We start from the raw sequence: 22,830 nt of genomic DNA on the forward strand, positions 1-22,830 counted from the left end.
TGTGGCTACAAGAGCAGGTTAGAGACTGGGAATCCTGTGGTGAGTAACTCACCTCCTGACTCCCAAAGCCTGTCCACCATCTACAAGGCACAAGTCAGGAGTGTGATGGAATACTCCCCACTTGCCTGGATAAATGCAGCTCCCACAACACTCAAGAAGCTGGACACTGTCCAGGACAAAGCAGCCCACTTGATTGGCACCACATCCACAAACATTCACTCCCTCCACCACCGACACACAGTAGCAGCAGTGTGTACCATCTACAAAATGCACTGCAGGAATTCACCAAGGCTCCTTAGACACCCCTTTCCAAACCCACGACCACTACCATCTAGAAGGACAAGGGCAGCAGACACATGGGAAACACCACCACCTGGAAGTTCCCCTCCAAGTCACTCACCATCCTGACTTGGAAATATATCACTGTTCCTTCACTGTCGCTGGGTCAAAATCCTGGAACTCCCTCCCTAACAGCACTGTGGGTGTACCTACACCACCTGGACTGCAGCGGCTCAAGAAGGCAGCTCACCACCACCTTCTCAAGGGCAACTAGGGATGGGCAATAAATGCTGGCCCAGCCAGCGAAGACCACATCCTGTGAATGAATTTTAAGAAAAGACACACCCACCTTTAACACTTAAACCGTTTCAGTCAATTGACAGGAGCATTATAATGTGACATCTTTCCTGGTGAGGGGCTGGAAGGACAGATGTTACACATGTGGGTATAACCTGAGGGAAACTAGCCAGCAAACCCTGTCTTGGTGCAGTTTGTAGAGGCCAGTGAGCCCCTCCCCCTCCCTCCTCCTCCCCAAACCCCGTCCTCATTCTTCACCCTGAACGAGAAAGAAAATTTCCCCCTGGACATTCGACTGTGGAGGGCAGCTCACAGCCGGAAATCGCCACAAACCAGAGTGATCGGAATTCGCCGGAAGTGCCCGGGGGAGTGCTGAGAGGGGACGCACCGGAAGTGCCCTGTGGCGAGGGCTAAGCGGGGACACACCGGAAGCGCCCTGTGGGGAGGGCTAAGCGGGGACACACCGGAAGCGCCCTGTGGGGAGGGCTAAGCGGGGACACACCGGAAGTGCCCTGTGGGGAGGGCTAAGCGGGGACACACCGGAAGCGCCCTGTGGGGAGGGCTAAGCGGGGACACATCGCAAGCGGCGGCCTCATGGTGATGGCGGCCAAGCGGCGGGCCGGCGGTGGGGCAGGGGCCGCCAAGCGGCGGCGGATGAGCGGGAAGGAGTCGGCGGGAGCGGAGCCTGAAGCTCCCAGGGGCAGAGAGAACATCATCCCCGGCCCCGTGTCCAGGGTAAGCCCCAGTTACATTGTTATAGCGCCTGTCGCATCCTCACTGAAATGGAGCCCAGTGTATTTACACAGCAAGATCCCAGACAGTGAGGTGGGGTTGACCCAGATCATCACCAGTTCACATTGAGAGGAGATTTGACGGAGGTTTTCAAAATCCCGCGGGGTCTGGACAGGGTCAATAGAAACTGTTCCCATCGGTGGAAGGATCTAGAACCAGAGGCACAGATTGAAGGGGATGAGTAAAAGAAGCAATGGAGACATGAGGAGAAACCCTTTCACACAGCGAGAGGTTAGGATCTGGGGTGTACGGCCTGAGAGTGTGAGAGAGGCCGGCTCAGTCGAGGCTTTCTGAAGGGGAATTGAGTTATTAGGGGTGAAAAGGAAGAATGTGCAGGGTTACAGGGAGAGGGCCAGTGCAGACATGGTGGGCCAAATGGCCTCCTCCTGCCCCTGAACAGAGAGCGCAGTTGGGGCCTCATTTTAACACCTCATCCAAATAACAGCACCTCCAACTGTGCAGCATTCCCTCAGTACTGACCCTCTATCAGTGTAGCGCTCACTCAGTGCTGACCCTGCTCCAAGAGTTCTCAGTCTTCAGAATTCTCCACCTCAGTGAATAATGGGCTGCGTTCAACAGATTTTTTAGATCTACAAGGGGGTCCAGGGTTGTTGGGAGGTGGGGCGGGGGGGGGGGTGGGGGGGCGGTGTTCGCAGACAGGAAAGTGGAGTTAAGGCCACATTCAGGTGAACCCTGATTTGTGGAACAGGCTTGAAGGGCTGAATGGCCACTTCCTGTTCCTATTTCTTCTGATTTTATGATTTTGATGTGAGTTAGAATCTGGTTGAGAAAAACCATAACTCTTCCTGCCCTCAATCACCTTAACCACAGGGCAAATGGAAGAACAAGGAACGCGTTCTTATCTTCTCCTCTCGAGGGATTGATTACAGGGCACGCCATCTGATGCAGGACCTCCGCACACTGATGCCCCACTCGAAACCCGGTAACGCAAGACATTTCTTCCTTTCAAATTACTGGGATAAGGACTCGCTTTGGGGGGATTTCAAATCGAAACTTTGACTGTGATTTTGGAAACATTTACCTGATGAATTGGACAGGAAGCTGAGTTTAGGGAGGGTTGTAAACGAGCTGGACTTACTTTTCAACATTAAGTTCAAGTTGTTGCTGGAGGGTTAGGGAGTGGTGTTGAGGGGTTTTTATTTGTTCATGGGTTTGATTTCAGATATGTTTTCACAGACACCTGACTATTGCTCTAACTATCAAACCCCAGACCAGAGCTTTTCTGACCTTCCTTTCTTTTTATTCACTTATGGGATGTGGGCATCGCTGGCTGGGCCAGTATTTATTGTCCATCCCTAGTTGCCCTTGAGAAGGTGGTGATGAGCTGCCTTCTTGAACCGCTGCAGTCCATGTGGTGTAGGTACATCCACAGTGCTGTTAGGAAGGGAGTTCCAGGATTCTGACCCAGTGACAGTGAAGGAACGGAGATATATTTCCAAGTCAGGATGGTGAGTGACTTGGAGGGGAACTTCCAGGTGGTGGTGTTCTCATCTATCTGCTGCCCTTGTCCTTCTAGATGGTAGTGGTCATGGGTTTGGAAGGTGCTGCCAAAGGATCCTTGGTGAATTCCTGCAGTGCATCTTGTAGATGGTACACACTGCTGCTACTGTGCATTGGTAGTGGAGAGAGTGAATGTTTGTAGATGTGGTGCCAATCAAGTGGGCTGCATTGTCCTGGATGGTGTCAAGCTTCTTGAGTGTTGTGGGAGCTGCACTCATCCAGGCAAGTGGGGAGTATTCCATCACACTCCTGACTTGTGCCTTGTAGATGGTGGACAGGCTTTGGAGAGTCAGGAGGTGAGTTAATCTCCACAGGATGCCTAGCCTCTGACCTGCTTTTGTAGCCACAGTATTTATATGGCTAGTCCAGTTCAGTTTCTGGTCGATGGTAACCCCCAGGATGTTGATAGCGGTGGTTTCAGTGATGCTAATGCCATTGAATGTCATGGGGAGATGGTTAGATTTTCTCTTGTTGGAGATGGTCATTGCCTGACACTTATGTGGTGTGAATGTTACTTGTCACTTGTCAGTCCAAGCCTGGATATTGTCCAGGTCTTGCTGCATTTGGACATGGGCTGCTTCAGTATCCGAAGAGTCATGAATGGTGCTGAACATTGTGCAATCAACAGTGAATATCCCCACTTCTGACCTTATGAAGGAAGGAAGTTCATTGATGAAGCAGCTGAAGATGGTTGGGCTGATGACACTACCCTGAGGAACTCCTGCAGTGATGTCCTGGAGCTGAGGTGACTGGCCTCCAACAACCACAACCATCTTCCTTTGTTAAAAACAAAATACTGCGGATGCTGGAAATCTGAAACAAAAACAAAAATAGTTGGAAAAACTCAGCAGGTCTGACAGCATCTGTGGAGAGGAACACAGAGTTAACATTTTGAGTCCATTCTGATGAAGGGTCATATGGACTTGAAACATTAACTGTGTTCCTCTCCACAGATGCTGTCAGACCTGCTGAGTTTTTCCAGCAATTTTTGTTTTTGTTTCATCTTCCTTTGTGCTCGGTATGACTCCAACCAGCAGAGAGTTTCCCCCCCGATTCCCATTGACTCCAGTTTTGCTAGGGCTCCTTGTTGCCACACTCAGTCAAATGCTGCCTTGATGTCAAGGGCAGTCACTCTCACCTCACCTCAGGAGTTCAGCTCTTTTGTCCATGTTTGAACCAAGGCTGTAATGAGGTCAGGAACTGAGTGGTCCTGGCGGAACCCAAACTGGGTGTCAGTGAGCAGGTTATTGCCAAGCAAGTGCCACTTGATAGCACTGTTGATGACCCCTTCCATTACTTTACTGATGATCGGGAGTAGACTAATGGGGTGGTAATTGGCCGGGTTGGATTTGTGCTGCGTTTTGTGTACAGGACATACCTGGACAATTTTCCACATAGCCGGGTAGATGCCAGTGTTGTAGCTGTACTGGAACAGTTTGGCTAGGGGCGCGGCAAGTTCTGGAGCACAAGTCTTCAGTACTATTGCTGGAATATTGTCAGGGCCCATAGCCTTTGCAGTATCCAGTGCCTTCAGCTGTTTCTCGATATCACGTGGAGTGAATTGAATTGGCTGAAGACTGGCATCTGTGATGGTCGTTAGTAATCGTGAAACTACTGGATTCACCACCTGGGTCACTAATGTCCTTTAGGGAAGGAAATCTGCTGTCCTTACCTGGTCTGACCTACATGTGACTCAAGACCCACAGCAATGTGGTTGACTCTTAAACACCCTCTGAAATGGCCAAGCCAGACACTCAGTTGTATCAAACCAATACAGAAAAAAATTGCAGCACTGTGGGTGTACCTACACCACATGGACTGCAGCGGTTCAAGAAGGCAGCTCACCACCACCTTCTCAAGGGCAACTAGGGATAGGCAATAAATGTTGGTCCAGCCAGTGAAGCGCAGGCCCCACTAAAGAATGAGAAAATACAGAATTATGTGTGTGGAAGAGCTTCTTGGGGGCGGGGTTTCCCTGGTTACAGGGGTGCGGGGTATCCCTGGTTACGGGGGGGTGTTTCCTCCGTTACTGGGGGGGCGGGGTCTCCCCGGTTACTGGGGGCGGGGTCTCCCTGGTTACAGGGGTGCGGGGTATCCCTGGTTACGGGGGCGTGTTTCCTCGGTTACTGGGGGGCGGGGTCTCCCTGGCTACCAGGGGCGGGGTCTCCCTGGCTACCGGGGGCAGGGTCCTAGTGGTGAGCCACCTGGGGTCTCCAGGCCTTTTGTGGAACTAATGAAAGGTCTTTCCTCTAATTCCAGACACCAAAATGGATCGAAAGGACAAGCTGTTTGTTGTTAATGAGGTAAGCTGTGTGCTGGGAACTGCAATATGTGTGTGAATTACATGAAAGATGCAGAATGCCTGGTCTTAGAATCCCCCGGATGAGCTGGAAGGCGCTGTTCCTGGGTTACAGAGAGAGTGGGAGGAGCAGCATTGTGGTTGCTGATTGTGTAAAACTCAAACCCGTTTGCTGATACACTGGGTCCACATGTTCAGGCTGCTGATAGCTTCCTGGCCTTTCACCGGGTGTGGTTTTGCAGCACTGAGCTGTCACACACCTGTCCACAGGTGTGTCCCTACTCCCTGCGGTGAGCTCAGGGGAGATGCTGTGAACTATAACCACAGGAGACACGGTGATCCCAGGAGGACAGTGTGTCCATGAGGGAGCAGATTGACTATACACACTGGCTCAGTGAGTTGGATCAGGTTTCCTGACTCTGGGCAGATGTGCCCCAGCCAGAAAGGCAGTGATGGGACTGTGTTGGGAACTGGTTTGTGAGCAGTAACCTCTTTGTTAATTGAATCTGAGAACCTGCTATTGTTGATTCTTCAACAACAGATTTGTGAAATGAAGAACTGTAATAAGTGTGTGTACTTTGAAGCCAAGAAGAAACAAGATCTGTACATGTGGTGAGTGAGAATCATCGTGTTATTCAAGTGATGGGATCAGGATCTGTGGATGTGGTGAGTAAGCTGTGGGGAGGACACAAAGAGGCTGCAAAGAGATGGACAAGTTAAGTGAGTGGGTAACAGGGTGGGCAAGTGGGAGGTGATTCACTTTGGTCAGAAGAATAGAAAAGCAGAATATTTTTGAATGGTGAGAGACTGGGAAACATATGCATTCAGAGGGACCTGGGTGTCCCTGTACATAAGTCACAAAAATAATATGCAGGTCCAACAAGCAATCAGGAAGCTAAATGGTTTGTTAGCTTTTTGTTGTTATTTCCTTGGATGTGGGACTCACTGACTAGACCAGCATTTATTGCCCATCCCTAGTTGCATTCTCCATGGCAACGCCACTTGCCAACCAATCAGCACTCTCTTCACATTGGGTATAAATTGTTGTTTCCCCCTTATATTGTTATTCTTGCGAGTGTCCTGATGAGTGCACGACGAAAAGCTTCAACCTGTCTCTTTTTTCAGCAATACTCAAGTTCTGTACCACCAAACGGCCAGCCCTAATTGCCCTTGGTGGTGGTGAGCTGCCATCTTGAACTGCTACAGTCCATGTGGTGTAGGTACACCCACAGTGCTGTTAGGGAGGGAGTTCCAGGTTTATTACAAAGGGATTGGAGTATGAGAATAAAGAAGTCTTACTACAATTATACAGGGCATTGGTGAGAGCACAGCTGGGGAATACCGTGCAGAGTTTTGGCTCTTACCTAAGGAAGGATAGACTTGCCTCAGAGAGGGTACAGCGGAGGTTCACTGGATTGGTCCCTGGGATGAGGGGGTTATCCTTGGATGAGAGGCTGAGTAAGTTGGGCCGATATTCTCTGGAGTTTAGAAGAATGAGAGGCGATCTCATTGCAACATATGAGACTCTGAAAAGGTTTGATAGGGTGGACACTGAGAGATTGTTTCCATTGGTCGGAGAATCTAAAACCTGGGGGCACAGTCTCAGGATAAGGGGCTGATCAATTAGGATTGAAATGAGGGGAAATTACTTCACTCTAAGCTCTGTAATCCTGCCACATCCAGTTGTGAATGGTGGTGGACAATTAAACAACTCACTGGAGGAGGAGGCTCCACAAATATCCCCATCCTCAATGATGGGGGAGCCCAGCACATCAGTGCAAAAGATAAGGCTGAAGCATTTGCTACAATCTTCAGCCAAAAGTGTCGAGTGGATGATCCATCTCGGCCTCCTCCACAGGTCCCCAGCATCACAGATTCCAGTCTTCAGCCAATTCGATTCACTCCACATGATATCAAGAAACAGCTGAAGGCACTGGATGCTGCAAAGTCTATGGACCCTGACAACATTCCAGCAATAGTACTGAAGACTTGTGCTCCAGAACTTGCCGCGCCCCTATCCAAGCTGTTCCAGTACAGCTACAACACTGACATCTACCCGGCTATGTGGACAATTGTCCAGGTATGTCCTGTACACAAAAAGCAGGACAAATCCAACATGTCCAATTACTGCCCCATCAGTCTACTCTCAATCACCAATAAAGTAATGGAAGGGATCATCAACAGCGCTATCAAGCGGCACTTGCTTGGCAATAACCTGCTCACTGACACCCAGTTTGGGTTCTGCCAGGGCCACTTAGCTCCTGACCTCATTACAGCCTTGGTTCAAACATGGACAAAAGAATTGAGCTCCCAAGGTGAGGTGAGAGTGACTGCCCTTGACATCAAGGCAGCATTTGACCGAGTGTGGCATCAAGGAGCCCTAGCAACACTGGAGTCAATGGGAATCAGGGGGAAAACTCTCTGCTGGTTGGAGTCATACCTAGCACAAAGGAAGATGGTTGTGGTTGTTAAAGGTCAGTCATCTCAGCTCCAGGATATCACTGCAGGAGTTCCTCAGGGTAGTGTCCTCGGCCCAACCATCTTCAGCTGCTTCATCAATGACCTTCCTTCCATCATAAGGTCAGAAGTGGGGATGTGCGCTGATGATTGCACAGTGTTCAGCACCATTCACAACTCCTCAGATACTGAAGCAGTCCATGTCCAAATGCAGCAAGACCTGGACAATATCCAGGCTTGGGCTGACAAGTGGCAAGTAACATTCACACCACACAAGTGTCAGGCAATGACCATCTCCAACAAGAGAGAATCCAACCATCGCCCCCTGACATTCAATGGCATTATCATCACTGAATCCCCCACTATCAACATCCTGGGGGTTACCATTGACCAGAAACTGAACTGGACTAGCCATATAAATACTGTGGCTACAAGAGCAGGTCAGAGGCTAGGAATCCTGCAGCAAGTAACTCACCTCCTGACTCCCCAAAGCCTGTCCACCATCTACAAGGCACAAGTCAGGAGTGTGATGGAATACTCACTTGCCTGGATGCGTGCAGCTCCCACAACACTCAAGAAGCTTAACACCATCCAGGACAAAGCAGCCCACTTGATTGGCACCACATCCACAAACATTCACTCCCTCCACCACCGACACACAGTAGCAGCAGTGTGTACCATCTACAAGATGCACTGCAGGAATTCACCAAGGCTCCTTTGACAGCACCTTCCAAATCCACGACCACTACCATCTACAAGGACAAGGGCAGCCGATAGATGGGAACACCACCACCTGGAAGTTCCCCTCCAAGTCACTCACCATCTGGACTTGGAAATATATCACCATTCCTTCACTGTCGCTGGGTCAAAATCCTGGAACTCCCTCCCTAACAGCACTGTGGGTGTACCTACACCACATGGACTTCAGCGGTTCAAGAAGGCAGCTCACCACCACCTTCTCAAGGGCAATTAGGGATGGACAATAAATGCTGGGCTAGCCAGCGATGCCCACATCCCATGAATGAATAAAGGAAATGGTCTATTCCTGCTCTTATTCCTTATGTTGAAAGCTGGGTTTCGGGGGTTTGGGTGAGGGTTAAACCTGGTTCAGGGGGCTAAGCCTACCCTACCTGTTACCCTCCACATGAACCACAATCAGGGCTTTTGGGAGAGTGTGGGGGCAGAGTTGGGGGGGGGAGGGGGAGTACGAGGAGGTAGAGTTGAGTGGAGGGGGTGGGGATTGCGGGGAGGAGGCCGAGTTGTTGTGGGGTGGGGGTACCGGGCCTGTGTAGGCATGTTCTGACGGAGCCTGTACCTGTTCAGTTTGGGCTGTTTTTAATCTGAATGAAATGCAGGTTCTAAATGATGCAAATATTTTCTGTGTGTTTCAGGATCTCAAATGTACCACATGGACCATCTGCCAAATTTTTAATACAAAACAGTAAGTTTGCTGTTGTCTGTGGGTAGTGGGTTTAATGTGTTTAAATGTTTCACTGCCCTGGGGAGGGATACTCAGGCAGTGGTCTGATATCTCAAGGTTAGTAACCATATTCCCAAGCTGCATACAGCACTAACTCTGGCCCCATGTACATCTCTCTTCGATGACAGGAGTCAGCAGGCTTTGTCCCACATTGATGGAAGGGAATGTGACTTAGAGCTGAATTGTTGGTGGCTACAGATTTTGGTGTCGACACTCCTCAGTGTGTGTGTGTTTGGAGGTGTCGACACTCCTCAGTGTGTGTGTGTTTGGAGGTGTCGACACTTCTCAGTGTGTGTGTGTGTGTTTGGAGGTGTCGACACTCCTCAGTGTGTGTGTGTGTGTGTTTGGAGGTGTCGACACTCCTCAGTGTGTGTGTGTGTTTGGAGGTGTCAACACTCCTCAGTGTGTGTGTGTGTGTGTGTGTGTTTGGAGGTGTCGACACTCCTCAGTGTGTGTGTTTGGAGGTGTCGACACTCCTCAGTGTGTGTGTGTGTTTGGAGGTGTCGACACTCCTCAGTGTGTGTGTGTGTTTGGAGGTGTCGACACTTCTGTGTGTGTGTGTGTGTGTGTGTGTGTGTGTGTGTGTGTGTGTGTGTGTGTGTGTGTGTGTGTGTGTTTGGAGGTGTCGACACTTCTCAGTGTGTGTGTGTATTTGGAGGTGTCGACACTTCTCAGTGTGTGTGTTTGGAGGTGTCGACACTTAGTGTGTGTGTGTGTTTGGAGGTGTCGACACTTCTCAGTGTGTGTGTGTGTTTGGAGGTGTCGACACTTCTCAGTGTGTGTGTGTGTTTGGAGGTGTCGACACTCCTCAGTGTGTGTGTGTGTGTGTGTGTTTGGAGGTGTCGACACTCTGTGTGTGTGTGTGTGTGTGTGTGTGTTTGGAGGTGTCGACACTCCTCAGTGTGTGTGTGTGTGTGTGTGTTTGGAGGTGTCGACACTCTGTGTGTGTGTGTGTGTGTGTGTGTGTTTGGAGGTGTCGACACTCTGTGTGTGTGTTGGGAGGTGTCGACAGCTCCTTTTCATTTGAAGTGAATGAGGTCAGGGAGGAAATGAGTTGCCTCAATGTGAGGGAGGATGCTGATTGAGTGCAGAGGAGTTTGTTCAGGAAATGTATCACTAACCAGAGAATACAGATAGCATTAGGAAAAACTTCAGGGTGGATGAGGAGGGTTTTGAGATCCTGTTTGTTGTTGTAATTTGGAATGTGTTTCCTTAAATGGCGCGGATGCAGAATGAGTGAGGACATTTTAAAAAATACTCCAGCAGGTCTGTCGGGAAAGAGGAGGGCAGTGCAATTAATTGGAAAGCTCTTTCAAAGTGCTAGCACAGGCATGATGGCCTGAACGGGCTCCTCCCATCCTGTGATCATGTTAGTACAGGCACCAGTCACAACAGGAGTTGATGTCCTGAGTTGAGGCAGATCTCACTGTGACCCCTCGAGCCTGGGATTCTGGCTGGTATCCAGTCTCAGTGATTCCCTTTGTCTGGGTGTCAGAGTTACCATGTCCGATGGTACATTGACTCCCTGCTGAAGACAGCTTCGAATCTCCTGTAATGATGGCAGGCTCAGAGTACAATGAACATATGTGACCTGTGGCTCCTTCACATATCTCTTTCTGTCTCTCTCTCTCTCACTTTCTGTCCCTCGTTTGCTCTCTCTCCCTTCTTGCGCTCTCCCCCTGTGTATTCGCTGGCGCACTCTCTCCCTCATCTACATCCCCTGGGCTATCCTTATGTCTCCCTGGTCTGCTACCCCACTGCTCTCTCCCTCCTGCTCACCCCCTCTCCCCTCCCACACCCCATTCCCCCCAATGTCCTCTCTCTTTCCCCCTCCTCCCCTTGCTCTCTCTCCCTTGGTTTTTCTTGTAGTTCACACCCTGGATGAGTTGAAGATGACTGGAAACTGTTTGAAAGGTTCGAGACCGCTGCTGTCCTTTGACCCGGTGAGGAAGCTGCTATTCTTCAATCTTTGTCCTATTTGTCCTAGAGGCTACATGTTTAACACTTGTTTTCTCCTTCTCTTCTCAACAGACTTTTGATAAAGAACCTCATTACAGTGTCCTCAAGGAACTCTTTATCCAGGTGAGTTTGTGTTTACCCTGTCTCTGATCTCGAGCACACAGAGGGAATCGGGGAGACACAGTCTGACCAACCCCTTTGCCTCAATAACACAGACCTACAGCACCTGCTGCAGTCAGTTTGTGCCCCTGGCTCAGCTTGTCTCTTTCCCTTTGTCAGTGCACTCCTCCAGCTCGCTCGGCCAGTGCACTCCTCCAGCTCGCTCTGCCGGTGCGCTCCTCCAGCTCGCTCGGCCGGTGCACTCCTCCAGCTCGCTCTGCCGGTGCGCTCCTCCAGCTCGCTCGGCCAGTGCACTCCTCCAGCTCGCTCGGCCAGTGCGCTCCTCCAGCTCGCTCGGCCAGTGCACTCCTCCAGCTCGCTCTGCCAATGCGCTCCTCCAGCTCGCTCGGCTAGTGCACTCCTCCAGCTCGCTCTGCCGGTGCGCTCCTCCAGCTCGCTCTGCCGGTGCACTCCTCCAGCTGGCTGGGCCAGTGCACTCCTCCAGCTCGCTCTGCCGGTGCGCTCCTCCAGCTGGCTCTGCCGGTGCGCTCCTCCAGCTGGCTGGGCCGGTGCACTCCTCCAGCTCGCTCTGCCAGTGCACTCCTCCAGCTCGCTCTGCCAGTGCACTCCTCCAGCTCGCTCTGCCAGTGCACTCCTCCAGCTCGCTCTGCCAGTGCACTCCTCCAGCTGGCTCGGCCAGTGCACTCCTCCAGCTCGCTCTGCCAGTGCACTCCTCCAGCCCCCTTTGGAAGGGAGATCTTACAGTGTCTAGGAGTGAAAGAAACACCCAAATCCTGAGAGAGAATTCTGACCTCTACCTTCCAAACTGCTCCTTGACAGAAGTGCTAGTCACTCTTGCCATCTGCGGAAGTTGGGCCCCAACCTTTTACACCTGGAATTCAGGGTCACTGTTTAAAAATATGAGGTCGCTCGTTTAAGTTGGGGCTGAGGAGATTTTTTTTCTCTGGATGTTTTGAATCTTTGGAACTCTCTCCCTGAAAAGCTGGTCGAAAGAGAGTCTTTGAATATTTTTAAGGCAGAGGTGGATAGATTCTCGATTAACAAGGGGGTGTAAGGTTATCGGGGTAGGCAGGAGGTTACATTCGCACAGCCGAGACCTTATTGACTGGCGGAGCAGTCTCGAAGGGCTGAATGGCCTACTCCTGCTCCCAGTTCGTATGATCTGTAATCAGTGTACACTGTTACAGTCACACATCGATCTGTAATCAGTGTACACTGTTACAGTCACACATCGATCTGTAATCAGTGTACACTGTTACAGTCACACATCGATCTGTAATCAGTGTACACTGTTACAGTCACACATCGATCTGTAATCAGTGTACGCTGTTACAGTCACACATCGATCTGTAATCAGTGTACGCTGTTACAGTCACACATCGATCTGTAATCAGTGTACACTGTTAGTCACACATTGATCTGTAATCAGTGTACACTGTTACAGTCACACATTGATCTGTAATCAGTGTACGCTGTTACAGTCACACATTGATCTGTAATCAGTGTACACTGTTACAGTCACACATCGATCTGTAATCAGTGTACACTGTTACAGTCACACATCGATCTGTAATCAGTGTACACTGTTACAGTCACACATCGATCTGTAATCAGTGTACACTGTTACAGTCACACATCGATCTGTAATCAGTGTACACTGTTACAGTCACACATCGATCTGTAATCAGTGTACACTGTTACAGTCACACATCGATCTGTAATCAGTGTACACTGTTACAGTCACACATCGATCTGTAATCAGTGTACACTGTTAGTCACACATCGATCTGTAATCAGTGTCTGCTGTTGTTGCCCATCCCTAGTTGCCCTTGAGAAGGTGGTGGTGAGCTGCCTTCTTGAACCGCTGCCGTCCATGTGGTGTAGGTACACCCACAGTGCTGTTAGGGAGGGAGTTCCAGGATTTTGACCCAGTGACAGGGAAGGAACAGTGATATATTTCCTCATATATATATATATATAATATATATAGACAACTAGATTTTTTTTTCATGGAGAGAAGACATGCCTCAGCTGTACAAAGCCCTGTTAGACCCACACCTGGAGTTACTGGGAGCAGCTCTGGGCCCCACACTTTAGGAAGGAGATATTGATATTTGGGACAGTGCAGCATAGATTTAGCAGAATGGTGGGACTCCAAGGGCTACATTACTAGGAGAGATTACACAAACTAGGGCTGTATTCTCTGGAATTTAGATTGAGGGGTAATATTATTGAAATTATCAAAATATGAAGGGGAACTGATAGGGTTGATTGGGAGAAACTATTCCCACTGGTTGGGGAGTCCGGGACTAGGGGCCAGAGTTTAATAATGACAGCCAGAGTTTTCAGGAGTGAAATTCGGAAACACTTCCACACACAAAGGGTGGGAGAAGTTTGGAACTCTTCCACAACCAGCAGTTGGTGGTGGATCAATTGTTGATTTTAACTCTCAGATTGACTGGTTTTTGTTATCTAAAAGTATTAAAGGAAATGGGGCAAAGGAGGATATAAGGAGTTAGGTCACAGATCAGCCATGATCTCATTGAATAGAAGAACAGGCTCAAGGGGCTAAATGGCCTCCTCCTGTTCCTAAGTCAGGATGGTAAGTGACTTGGAGAGGAACTTCCCATCTATCTGCTGCCCTTGTCCTTCTAGATGGGAGTGGTTGTGGGTTTGGAAGGTGCTGTGGAAGGAGCCTAGGCAAAGAACACAATGCAGGCGAGGTAGAGTTTGTCAAACTGTTTCAGTGTGTTACCCAAAGGACTGTGTGTTACTGTTCCCCTGTCCAGTCTGGTTTGGTATAACCCTTTCTCTTGCAGATCTTTTCAACACCTCACTACCACCCGAAGAGTCAGCCCTTTGTTGATCACATCTTCACATTCACCATCACCGACAACAGGATCTGGTTCAGGAACTATCAGGTCAGTTTGAAGCGGTTTTTTTAAATCCTGTAAGCCTGCTGTTATGAGGGCAGGAGGAGACTTCACCTCACTGCAGTTTGGTGTGAGCTGGGGGTTGTTGAACCTTGTCCCAGGTAGAGGGGCTGTGGGGGAGTCACTCTGGCTGTCTCTCCAAGGATATTTTGAGTAATTGAATCATCAAAGACCTGGGTTCAGCCTCACTGCTGGCTAGGGAGGTGCAGGATGATAACACCTTCTCCCTGCCTAATGAGGCACTTCTTCCTCCCTGGGGATGTTTGTAGGGGGTGGTAGACAGTGATTGGAATGAGATGCCTGCGGTTCACAATTGGGTTGGTGTATGGACCTTATGAGGAGAGGTTGAGTAGGTTGGGCCTGTACTCATTGGAGTTTAGAAGAATGAGAGGTGACCTTATTGAAACATATAAGATTCTTAGGGGGTTTGACAGAGTAGATGCTGAGAGGTTGTTTCCCCCTCTGGGAGAGTCTTGGACCAGAGGGCATAATCTCAGAGTAAGGGAGTGTCCATTTAAAACAGAGATGAGGAGGAATTTCTTCTCTCAGAGGGTAGTGAATCTGTGGAATTCTTTACCACAGAGGGCTGTAGAGGCTGGGTCATTAAGTATATTCAAGGCTGAGATAGACAGATTTTTAATCAGTAAGGGAATCAAGGGTTATGGGGAAAAAGCAGGAAAGTGGAGTTGAGGATTATCAGATCAGCCATGGGCAGTAAGTGCTGGTCTAGCCAGCGACACCCACATCCCGTGAAAGAATTTAAAAAAAGATCGCCCCCTTGTCTTCTAAACTGGAGAATACAAACCTAGTGTAGGCAAAATACTGCTAATGCTGGAAACCTGAAATAAAAACAGAAAATGCTGGGAATACTCAGGTCAGGCGGCAGCAATGGAGAGAGAAACAAGAGTTAACATTTCAGGTTAATGACTCTGCATCCTCCGAATTTAACCCTTTACCCCCCAGTATCATTCTGCTGTGTCCACTCCCCAGCAGGGGTCCAGACTTCAGGCTTTTATCACTGTCGAGTTTTACAGAATTCTTACAGTGCAGAAGGAGGCCACTTGGCCCATCCTGCCTGCTCCAAATGAACCGAGTGTCAGCCCCCAGCCTTCTCCCTGTAACCCTGCACCACCTTCCTTTTCAAATAACAGTCCAATTCCCTTTGAACTACCTCCCTTTTTAATCAGCTTCTCTGATTTGATTTCCTTTTCTCTGTTACAGATTATCGAAGAGGATGGAGCTCTGGTTGAAATTGGACCACGCTTTGTTCTAAACCTTATTAAGATTTTCCAGGGCAGTTTTGGGGGACCGACACTCTATGAAAATCCCACCTATCAGTCTCCAAACATGGTAAGCAGGACCTCCCAACCCAGTTACAGGGAGAAATGTCTGACTCAGCCAACTAAAACAAGCAAGACTGCAGGGGAACTCTGAATCCTAGGAAATTGGATCAGGAGTAGGCTATTCGGCCCATCAGTCCTGCTGTGGCATCCTTCCTGCACCCACCCTCTCGAGCCCTGTATGAATTGTGTAAGTTTCAGTGAGGTCACTGCTCATTCTTTGAAATTCTAGAGAATACAGGCCCAGTCTCCTCAATCTCTCCTCAAACGACAATCCTGCCATCCCAGGAATCAGTCCGGTGAACCATCGTTGCACTCTCTCTCTCTGGCAAATATATCATTTCTTAGATAAGGAGACCAAAACTGTACACAATACTCCAGGTGCAGTCTCACCAAAGCTCTGTACAATTGCAGCAAGACATCTTTACTTCTGCACTCAAATCCCCTCGTAATGAAGGCCAACACACCATTTACCTTCCTATTTGCCTGCTGTACCTGCGTGTTAGCTTTCAGTGACTCATGGACAAGGACACCCAGGTCCCTTTGGACATCAACACTTCCCAACCTCTCACCATTTAAGGAATACTCTGCCTTTCTGTTTTTTCTACCAAAGTGGATAACTTCACACTTATTCACGTTGTATTCCATCTGCCATGTTCTTGCCCATTCACTTAGCTTGTCCGAATCCTCTCAAAGCTCACATTTCTATAGAGCAACCAGCATCACAGAGCACAGACAGCCAGAGCATTTCCTATCCTAATTTACTCACTGCAATGTCCCACAAACTGCAGTGAGTTAATACCAGCTTTGTGATGTTGGTTAACAGACCAGAGAACAGGAAGAATCCCGCTGCTCTTCGAATAATGCCATGGGAACCTTTACATCCACCTGAGAGACAGACAGGGCCTTGGTGTGCCTCAGCTTAAAGACAACACCGCCAATAATGCAGCACTCCCTCAGTACTGACCCTCCGACAGTGCAGCACTCCCCCAGTACTGACCCTCCGACAGTGCAGCACTCCCTCAGTACTGACCCTCTGACAGTGCAGCACTCCCCCAGTACTGACCCTCTGACAGTGCAGCACTCCCCCAGTACTGACCCTCTGACAGTGCAGCACTCCCTCAGTACTGACCCTCTGACAGTGCAGCACTCCCTCAGTACTGACCCTCTGACAGTGCAGCACTCCCTCAGTACTGACCCTCCGACAGTGCAGCACTCCCCCAGTACTGACCCTCCGACAGTGCAGCACTCCCCCAGTACTGACCCTCTGACGATGCAGCACTCCCCCAGTACTGACCCTCTGACAGTGCAGCACTCCCCCAGTACTGACCCTCTGACAGCGCAGCACTCCCCCAGTACTGACCCTCTGACAGTGCAGCACTCCCCCAGTACTGACCCTCTGACAGTGCAGCACTCCCCCAGTACTGACCCTCTGACGGTGCAGCACTCCCCCAGTACTGACCCTCTGACAGTGCAGCACTCCCTCAGCACTGACCCTCTGACAGTGCAGCACTCCCCCAGTACTGACCCTCTGACAGTGCAGCACTCCCTCAGTACTGACCCTCTGACAGTGCAGCACTCTCCCAGTACTGACCCTCTGACAGTGCAGCACTTCTTTAGTACTGACCCTCTGACAGTGCAGCACTCCCTCAGTACTGACCCTCTGACAGTGCAGCACTCCCCCAGTACTGACCCTCTGACAGTGCAGCACTCCCTCAGAACTGACCGTCTGACAGTGCAGCTCTCCCCCAGTACTGACCCTCTGACAGTGCAGCACTCCCTCAGTACTGACCCCCTGACAGTGCAGCACTCCCTCAGTACTGACCCTCCGACAGTGCAGCACTCCCTCATTACTGACCCTCTGACAGTGCAGCACTCCCTCCGTACCAAACCTCCAACAGTGCAGCACTCCCCCAGTACTGACCCTCTGACAGTGCAGAACTCCCTCAGTACTGACCCTCCGACAGTGCAGTAGTCCCCCAGTATTGACCCTCTGACAGTGCAGCAGTCCCCCAGTACTGACCCTCTGACAGTGCAGCACTCCCCCAGCACTGACCCTCTGACAGTGCAGCACTCCCTCAGTACTGACCTTCTGACAGTGCAGCACTCCCTCAGTACTGACCCTCTGACAGTGCAGCACTCCCTCAGTACTGACCCTCCAACAGTGCAGCACTCCCTCAGTACTGACCCTCTGACAGTGCAGCACTTCCTCAGAACTGACCTTCTGACAGTGCAGCACTCCCCCAGTACTGACCCTCTGACAGTGCAGCACTCCCTCAGAACTGACCTTCTGACAGTGCAGCACTCCCTCAGAACTGACCCTCTGACACTGTGGCACTCCCTCAGTACTGACCCTCTGACAGTACGGCACTCCCCCAGTACTGACCCTCTGACAGTGCAGCAGTCCCCCAGTACTGACCCTCTGACAGTGCAGCACTCCCCCTGTACTGACCCTCTGACAGTGCAGCACTCCCTCATTACTGACCCTCTGACAGTGCAGCACTCCCTCCGTACCAAACCTCCAACAGTGCAGCACTCCCTCAGTACTGACCCTCTGACAGTGCAGCACTCCCCCTGTACTGACCCTTTGACAGTGCAGCACTCCCCCACTACTGACCTTCTGACAGTGCAGCACTCCCCCAGTACTGACCCTCTGACAGTGCAGCACTCCCTCAGTACTGACCTTCTGACAGTGCAGCACTCCCCCAGTACTGACCCTCTGACAGTGCAGCACTCCCTCAGTACTGACTCTCTGACAGTGCAGCACTCCCCCAGAACTGACCCTCTGACAGTGCAGCACTTCCTCAGTACTGACCTTCTGACAGTGCAGCACTCCCATAGTACTGACCCTCCGACAGTGCAGCACTCCCTCAGTACTGACTCTCTGACAGTGCAGCACTCCCCCAGTACTGACCCTCTGACAGTGCAGCACTCCCTCAGTACTGACCTTCTGACAGTGCAGCACTCCCTCAGTACTGACCCTCCGACAGTGCAGCACTCCCTCAGTACTGACCCTCTGACAGTGCAGCACTCCCTCCGTACCAAACCTCCAACAGTGCAGCACTCCCCCAGTACTGACCCTCTGACAGTGCAGCACTCCCTCAGTATTGACCCTCTGACAGTGCAGCAGACCCCCAGTATTGACCCTCTGACAGTGCAGCAGTCCCCCAATACTGACCCTCTGACAGTACAGCACTCCTTCAGTACTGAACTTCTGACAGTGCAGCACTCCCTCAGTACTGACCCTCCGAGAGTGCAGCACTCCCCCAGTACTGACCCTCTGACAGTGCAGCACTCCCTCAGAACTGACCTTCTGACAGTGCAGCACTCCCTCAAAACTGACCTTCTGACAGTGCAGCACTCCCTCAGAACTGACCCTCTGACAGTGCGGCACTCCCTCAGCACTGACCCTCTGATAGTGTGGCACTCCCTCAGTACTGACCCTCCGACAGTGCAGCAGTCCCCCAGTACTGACCCTCTGACACTGCAGCAGTCCCCCAGTACTGACCCTCTGACAGTGCAGCAGTCCCCCAGTACTGACCCTCTGACAGTGCAGCACTCCCCCAGTACTGACCTTCTGACAGTGCAGCACTCCCTCAGTACTGACCTTCTGACAGTGCAGCACTCCCTCAGTACTGACCCTCTGACAGTGCAGCACTCCCTCAGTACTGACCCTCTGACAGTGCAGCACTCCCCCAGTACTGACCCTCTGACAGTGCAGCGCTCGCTCAGTACTGACCCTCTGACAGTGCAGCACTGCCTCAGAACTGACCTTCTGACAGTGCAGCACTCCCTCAGAACTGACCCTCTGACAGTGCGGCACTCCCTCAGTACTGACCCTCTGACAGTGCGGCACTCCCTCAGTACTGACCCTCTGACAGTGCGGCAGTCCCCCAGTACTGACCCTCTGACAGTGCAGCACTCCCTCAGTACTGACTCACTGACAGTGCAGCAGTCCCCCTGTACTGACCCTCTGACAGTGCAGCACTCCCCCTGTACTGACCCTCTGACAGTGCAGCACTCCCTCAGTAATGACCCTCTGACAGTGCAGCACTCCCCCACTACTGACCTTCTGACAGTGCAGCACTCCCTCAGTACTAATTCTCTGACAGTGCAGCACTCCCTCAGTACTGATTCTCCGACAGTGCAGCGCTCCCTCAGTACTGACCCTCTGACAGTGCAGCACTCCCTCAGTACTGACCCTCTGACAGTGCAGCACTCCCTCAGTACTGACCCTCTGACAGTGCAGCACTCCCTCAGTACTGACCCTCTGACAGTGCAGCACTCCCTCAGTACTGACCCTCTGACAGTGCAGCACTCCCTCAGTACTGACCCTCTGACAGTGCAGCACTCCCTCAGTACTGACCCTCTGACGGTGCAGCACTCCCTCAGTACTGACCCTCTGACGGTGCAGCACTCCCTCAGTACTGACCCTCTGACAGTGCAGCACTCCCTCAGTACTGACCCTCTGACAGTGCAGCACTCCCTCAGGACTGACCCTCTGACAATGCAGCACTCCCTCAGGACTGACCCTCTGACAATGCAGCAGTCCCTCAGGACTGACCCTCTGACAATGCAGCAGTCCCTCAGGACTGACCCTCTGACAGTGCAGCAGTCCCTCAGTACTGACCCTCTGACAATGCAGCACTCCCTCAGTACTGCCCCTCTGAGAGTGCAACACTCCCTCAGAACTGACCCTCTGACAGTGCAGCACTCCCTCAGTACTGACCCTCCGACAGTGCAGCAGTCCCTCAGTACTGACCCTCTGACAGTGCAGCACTCCCTCAGCACTGACCCTCCGACAAAGCAGCACTCCCTCAGTACTGACCCTCTGACAGTGCAGCACCCAACTGGTACTGTGTCTGCACTGTGCCGATTTTTGGACTAAGGGAGTTGAGGGATATGGGGATGGTGTGTGAAAGTGGAGTTGAGGCCCACGATCAGCCTTGATTGTATTGAATGGCGGAGCAAGCTCAATGGGCTGAGTGGCCTACTGCTGTTTCTTGTGAATGTGCACTTTCTCCAAATTGTGTGATGAATGTGAGCGAGTGTTTTATTTATTTCTCATTCTGGGTTCCAATTCTCCCTGCTCTGTTCTGGGATCTGACTCTAACTGTTCTCCCTCTTCCCTGGGTTCTCTCCCCCAGCCCCCCTCTCTCTCCCTCTTTCTGTTTCTGGGTTGTAACACTCTCTCTGGGTTCTAACTTGCTGCTCCCCCTGTTGTCTGGTTCTAACTTTCTCTTTGTTTGTGGGTTCTACCTCTTGCTGCTCTCTCTGTTTCTGGGTTGTAACTCGCTGCTCTCCCTGTTTCTGGGTTGTAACTCACCCCTCTCTCCCTGGGTTCTACCTCTCGCTGCTCTCCCTGTTTCTGGGTTGTAACTCACCCCTCTCTCTCTGGGTTCTACCTCTCGCTGCTCCCTGTTTCTGGGTTGTAACTCTTTCTCTCTCTCTGGGTTCTAACTCACTGCTCTCTCTGTTTCTGGGTTATAACTCTCTCTCTCTCTCTCTCTCTCTGGGTTCTAACTCGCTGCTCTCCCTGTTTCTGGGTTATAACTCTCTCTCTCTCTGGGTTCTACCTCTTGCTGCTGCTCTCTGTTTTTGGGTTGTAACTCTTCCCTCTCTGGGTTTTACCTCTCGCTGCTCTCTTTTTGGGTTGTAATTCTCCCCTCTCTGGGTTGTAACTCGCTGCTCTCTCTGTTTCTGGGTTATAACTCTCTCTCTCTGGGTTCTACCTCTTGCTGCTCTCCCTATTTCTGGGTTATAACTCTCTGGGTTCTACCTCTCGCTGCTGTCTCTGTTTCTGGGTTGTAACTCTTCCCTCCCTCTCTGGGTTTTACCTCTCGCTGCTCTCTTTTTGGGTTGTAACTCTCCCCTCTCTCTCTCTGTGGGTTCTACCTCTCGCTGCTCTCTCTGTTTCTGGGTTGTAATTCTCCTCTCTCTCTCTCTCTCTCTCTCTCTCTGGTTTCTAACTCGATGCTCTCTCTTGTTTCTGGTTCTAACTTTCACCCCTGTGTCTGTCTCCAGCACCGAAGGATTTTGCGGATAGCTGCTGCTGATCGCTTTCTGGAGAAACATCAGATGAAGCGGTTCCAGCGCATCCAGCAGACTGAGGAGCGTTTGACTTTACCCGAGGACCCCACTCAAGCAGTTTTTGATACGCCGGCTGATGAGAAATCATCCCTCACGCAACTAGAACCTCCTCCAGAACAACCCAGAAATCCAAACAGGAAAAAGAGGCCGTTCAAACGTCAGAGAATGAAACTGCGAAGATAGACGGACACTCCATCCAGACTGGAATCACCCACTGGCAAAATTCCCATCCAAACCACCAGGGAATTGCCTCCTCCAATCTGATAGGTCAACGACCACATGGGAAATAAACATTAGCAAGTTCCTGAATCCCCTGTCAAACTGCATAATCCCAGGTGAACTGCTATACTGGGAGGGGACTATGGGATGTGGTGGGAATAAAAGTTTTGATTAATCAATTTTAAAAATATGTTTTAAAATTTTTTGATACATTCTTGACGCTGCAGTAAAATTGTTTCCTCGTTTTCCTGCCTGGTTATTTGTGTATTTGTCAATCAGATTTGGGGGTTTGCAGATGGAGATGGACTGTCTCTCCCTGCACCCAGACTGGGCTTTTACCTGGTGATGGGATCACAGGGAAGGGGATGAGAGAGGGGGAAGAGGGTGAGAAAGAGAGAGGGGGAAAGAGAGAGGGGGGGCAAAGAGGGTGAGAGAAAAAGGGGGAAAGCGGGTGAGAGAGAAAGGGGGAAAGGGTGAGAGAGAAAGGGGGAAAGGGTGAGAGAAAGGGGGAAAGAGGGTGAGAGAAAAAGGGGGAAAGAGGGTGAGAGAGAAAGGGGGAAAGAGGGTGAGAGAGAAAGGGGGAAAGGGTGCAAGAGGGTGAGGGGGAAAGGGTGCAAGAGGGTGAGGGGGAAAGGGTGAGAGAGAAAGAGGGTGAGAGAAAGGGGGCAAGAGGGTGAGAAAGGGGGGCAAGAGGGTGAGAGAGAAAGGGGGGAAAGAGAGTGAGAAAGGGGGGCAAGAGGGTGAGAGAGAAAGGGGGGAAAGAGGGTGAGAAAGGGGGGCAAGAGGGTGAGAGAGAAAGGGGGTGAGAGGGAAAGGGGGTAAGAGTGAGAGAGGGGAATTGCTGCTTCCTGGGTTGTGATGGTGACAGGTTGGGGTTAGGGGAGGGGGTGCAGAAGGAGATTCACCAGGATGTTGCCTGGGATGAAACATTTAAGTTATGAAGAGAGGTTGGATAGAATTGGGTTGTTTTTGTTGGAGCAGAGAAGACTGAGGGGCGACCTGATCAAGGTGTACAAGATTATGAGGGGCATGGACAGGGTGGAT

The 22,830-nt window shown here is 51.0% G+C and overlaps 1 protein-coding gene across 1 annotated transcript; it reads left to right on the forward strand.

Moving 5' to 3' along the window:
- Positions 1–1,138: 1,138 nt before the first annotated feature.
- bxdc2 (brix domain containing 2) lies at positions 1,139–22,031 on the forward strand. Its single transcript, XM_041186269.1, has 10 exons — positions 1,139–1,311; positions 2,200–2,311; positions 5,149–5,192; positions 5,730–5,800; positions 9,037–9,086; positions 10,995–11,068; positions 11,157–11,207; positions 14,024–14,125; positions 15,359–15,487; positions 21,502–22,031. The coding sequence occupies exons 1-10, from the start codon at positions 1,171–1,173 to the stop codon at positions 21,748–21,750; spliced, it is 1,023 nt and encodes a 340-aa protein (XP_041042203.1). The 5' UTR covers positions 1,139–1,170; the 3' UTR covers positions 21,751–22,031.
- Positions 22,032–22,830: the final 799 nt, after the last annotated feature.

The sequence above is a fragment of the Carcharodon carcharias genome, chromosome 4 (assembly GCF_017639515.1).
Source record: "Carcharodon carcharias isolate sCarCar2 chromosome 4, sCarCar2.pri, whole genome shotgun sequence".
NCBI classification, from domain to species: domain Eukaryota; kingdom Metazoa; phylum Chordata; class Chondrichthyes; order Lamniformes; family Lamnidae; genus Carcharodon; species Carcharodon carcharias.

Coding starts and splice junctions, on each gene's coding strand:
- bxdc2 (XM_041186269.1), top strand. CDS start 1,171: ATGGTGATGGCGGCCAAGCGGCGGGCCGGCGGTGGGGCAGGGGCCGCC. Junction 11,069..11,156: donor CGCTGCTGTCCTTTGACCCG/GTGAGGAAGCTG, acceptor TCTTCTCAACAG/ACTTTTGATAAAGAACCTCA. Junction 11,208..14,023: donor TCAAGGAACTCTTTATCCAG/GTGAGTTTGTGT, acceptor TTTCTCTTGCAG/ATCTTTTCAACACCTCACTA.